At 41.3% G+C, this 4,139-nt stretch overlaps 1 protein-coding gene across 2 annotated transcripts; it reads right to left on the reverse strand.

The window, feature by feature from the left end:
• Positions 1–630: 630 nt before the first annotated feature.
• Positions 631–4,013, reverse strand: TRAPPC2L (trafficking protein particle complex subunit 2L). Of its 2 annotated transcripts, none has more exons than XM_072422648.1 (5): positions 3,981–4,013; positions 2,223–2,395; positions 1,764–1,851; positions 1,539–1,618; positions 631–1,097 (listed from the first exon to the last, which is right to left on the reverse strand). In XM_072422648.1, exons 1-5 carry the CDS (start codon positions 4,011–4,013, stop codon positions 1,052–1,054), a joined length of 420 nt encoding a protein of 139 aa, XP_072278749.1. In that variant the 3' UTR covers positions 631–1,051. The 2 variants fall into 2 exon arrangements, with proteins under 2 accessions (XP_072278749.1, XP_072278750.1); XM_072422649.1 differs by lacking the exon at positions 3,981–4,013 and adding an exon at positions 3,399–3,608.
• Positions 4,014–4,139: the final 126 nt, after the last annotated feature.

Raw genomic sequence — 4,139 nt, forward strand, 5'->3', positions numbered from 1 at the left:
ATATCTTCAATCCTGACTGCTTTTGCAGGATCAGCCATGAAAAGCATCTTCACAATATGCTACTATCACTATGCTTCACAGTAGGGATGGTGTTCACAGTGAGATAAGTAGTAATGGATTTCCTGCACACATGCAAGGATAAAAATACAGACCACGGAATCTTTTTTTCTTAATATTTGCTGATTTCCATGTGCCTTTTGGCAAAATGATGGAATGTTTTTGTTCAGAAATGTATTTCTGCTTGGATAATATAGTTTTATATTGTCCCATGGAAAACTGTCCATCTCATTTTAAAATTAGCCATTGTTTCAATTCAAACCAAAACTTATTTTTTAGAGAATAGGAAAAACCTCTGCCAGGTTTGTATTTGCCATCTTTGGAGGGAGATCTTCATTCCATTTCAGTCCTTCAGAGAATGAAATGGTGTGGCAGTGCAGGGTACTAGTTCTGCTCCCTGCCAACAGCTGTGTATTGTGGAGACACATTTTTATAAATTATTGCTGTGGTGTAATTGACCAAGCGGCTGATAGGATGCCAGCCATCATGAACTGTGGGCAATCGCTCGATCCGCTCGTGTCTGACAACAACACTCAAAACACATCACAACAGAACAAAAAGTTGGGAGAAATCTAAAGTTTTAAATTGTTACTTTATTTTACAGTTTATGTACAATTATTGTGCTTCACACACACACCTTCCATACACCCCAGAGTACACACACCTTACATACATATTAGGACTGGTACACAAGAGCAGATCAGCTGAAAATTTTGCAAACAACTGGCATGGTAGCCAATTGGTCAGAATCCCAAAACACAGCACACAGATACAATCATCTGTATGAATATGTGCTGTAATGTCAATTTGCATGTTTATGACAATGAGGGACACAGCTGACTACTGATCAACAGCAAATTTTTCTTTAGATGAATTTAGATCCAATCAGAAATCAATCTGAAATAAGAAAAAAAACTCTGTGTGTAGCAGCCCTTAGAGTACACACTGACCTTCCCCCCCACCCCTATAAATACACAGGATCTTCAGGTGTAGATCAGCATGCAGGCACCATCATGGAGGAGACTGTGTTGTCAAAACCCCTAAAAGAAAATATAAGAATATTAAATACTGAACAATCAGAACACAACATCAGTATGTTCAAAAAGAAGAGTCCGCTCTATTGTCCTTTATGTGTGTCTGGGGGGGATACAGAATCATCTGCTATTGTTCATGTTTGATTTCAGCCCCCCAACATTTATTGCTAGAAATAAAAATCAATATTTTGTACCAGCATACAGCGTTGTTACATTCTTCAAATGAAAAGAATTTTATTAACGTGGTGTGCCATGAAGTTTCAAGGTAAATTATAGCTCATAACATTATTTTAAACAGAAAATGCTTCTATAAGATAACAGATGTATTAAGCATTTTAAGTAACTTTTAATCTATGTCCCACAGCATGAAATGTCTTGGAGTTATGAAACTCACTAATACATGTAAGGCAAGCTCTAAAATGCTTTCCTGTATATAAAAAAACTCACCGTGACTGAATGGGGTCTCCGGGATTATAGAAGGGATTGCACATCACATCTGTATAGGAGTTATGAAGTTTACGGAACATCTGAAACAAAAAAGGAGTTCAATCTATTAAAGGGTCCACTGCCTCTATTATATATGTAGTACAATCCCCATTTTATTTATATATATATATATATATATATATATATATATATATATATGTTTTGATCACACAGATGTGTACTTACACTGCGGATTTCATTGTCGCGGAGAGCCGTGTTAGAGGAATCTACCACCATGACAAATTTAACTTTGGAGTTGGTGACATAGCCATATCTGAGGGAAGCTAAGGGATCAAACGGATTGTGATAAATACATTTAAAGGCTTTCTGACATTTATTTGGAATGTGAGGGAGGGGGAAGATGAGCTCCATTCCCTCCAGGTTGAGTTTCAGAAATCTGTCAGCCATCCATTATCAGATAAGCTTTAACTTGAATTTAAATGTACAGATGTCACGAAAAAGGTTGATGAGGGATATACAGAGATACATTTTTTTGATGGCCATTACATTCATAGTGTCTGGGGTGTACTTCAATGTGATAGGAGGACTCTGACAGCTGCAGACCAGAGATAACTTTACATAACATGACAGTTTTAATAAACTTTTCAGCCAATGTTTTAGCAATGATTTATAACTGAAGGATACACTTTGTAGTCCTCTGTAGGATACAACAGCCCCAGGTAAAGTTCCCTTTGATCCACCAAAGCTTTCCCCATAGCAGAGATTTTCTCATCCACCACATCCAGGGAGGTGTGGACGGTGTAATGGAACTTTAACTGATCCTCAGTGGGGATACTGCGAATGTATAACGGATAGTTCTGAAAGAGAAAAAAAAATTCAAATGAAAACTCTACATACAGTAATAACATTCTGAAACTTAAAACTAGATAATAGGACTTTGATATGGTTATACAATCACCTTACAGAAATTCACATGTAGTAAAGGTACATAGACCGAGGACAGCAGTGTGAATATATATATGAGAGGTGTGTAATCATTCTGGAGAGTGAGAAAAGATTTATGTACGGAGCAATGGTTTCAGGAAGGACAATAGTGATTAAAAAAAAAAATCGGGGATTGGGGGGTCTCTGCAAGAGGTCTAAACAAGAGCTGTCCATCTGCAAACCTCAAGGACCAGGAGCTGCACACAATGATTCCCAGACAACAGTAAACTGAGTGAGGTATGGTTGTTTATCTTGGTGTTAATATGGAAATCCTGGACCAATTGTGACCCACTTGGACAGCCCTGGTCTGAATTATTATTGCCTGGTCCAAGCTTTAATTGCTCTGAAGTTTAAAGGTACCTTAAAGCGGACCTATTACCAAAATGTTTACTTTGCGTAAATGGGTAAAAAAGGGTGCAGCATCTTCCCTTCTCCCGGGATACCTACGTCACATATCCCGGCTCTTGGCTGCTGCTTGGCATGCATAGAAGGAGCCCTTTCAATAATGGAGGAAAAGGTTGCTGATCCAATGCATGCACAGTGAAGTCGGCAATCTTTTTCCCCCCATCCACGGTCTCCACCTACCAGCCAGGCACTCGTGAGCATCCCAAGGATGCAGATGTCGGCTGGTATCTGTGTAGCCTGGCAATGCCCAGCCGGGGAAGCAGATGCTGGGCATCGCTTGAGGACGCCGCTGGAACGTGGGATCCAGGTAGGACTTTTAAACTCCCTGGCGTGGCTCTTTGTTAACACTTTGGGTATGGAAAATCCACCCTGAGCCACACTCATAAATACCACCAGGGAGGTTAAAGGTGTTTTTTTTTTTTTTTTGAGTTTAGTTCTGCTTCAAAAAGGCACTAAACCTGCAATACTCACCACTGCCATCACTGGGCACCACCATCTTCCTTCTTTTTTTCCTGGAGACTATCTTCGACCATCTTGATTGGCTGGGCTGACGTGACTCCCAATCAGGCATTTGGGATTTCATTCATTCCTGACGTGCGCAAAGGGAAGCCGGGATTGCTGCATTTTCACAACCAACCCTGAGCAGCTCATGCAAAATGTGACAGCTGGGAGACAATCACACCGGGGGGGGGGGGGCCATAATCAGCGCATTAAATGCACAGGTCGCCATGAGTTGTGCAGTGATGCATTGTTATGGGTTCCATTCATAATAAATGGATTACCACAGCTCCCTGGTGTAAATAGGTGAATAAAAACAGAATGGAGCACAGGTAGGTAGATAGATAGATAGATAGATAGATAAGATCTACCACCCCCCTCCCCCAGGTAATCTGTGAAGCAGCTGAACTACAAGTCACAGGCAGGACTGACTATACAAAAACCCTTTCTGTGTCGAACCTCCACCAAACCCCGGCCTCTCTCTGATAACATAACAATGATACGGTATGACAGAGGAGAGCACAGCCGGTGCCAGGAGCCGCATCCCCCTCTCACCTCCTTAGCGATGACAGCTACACACACCGCCATCTTGGTCCTCTGGGCGTGACGTAGGGCACAAGTCACGTGACAGCCCATACGTCGCCCAGGATTGGCCCTACAGCGAAAAGTATTGGGAAAGGCGACTGTGTCATGTGACCGGGATAAGTTGTACCA

The sequence above is a fragment of the Pyxicephalus adspersus genome, chromosome 9, assembly GCF_032062135.1.
Source record: "Pyxicephalus adspersus chromosome 9, UCB_Pads_2.0, whole genome shotgun sequence".
NCBI classification, from domain to species: Eukaryota; Metazoa; Chordata; class Amphibia; order Anura; family Pyxicephalidae; genus Pyxicephalus; species Pyxicephalus adspersus.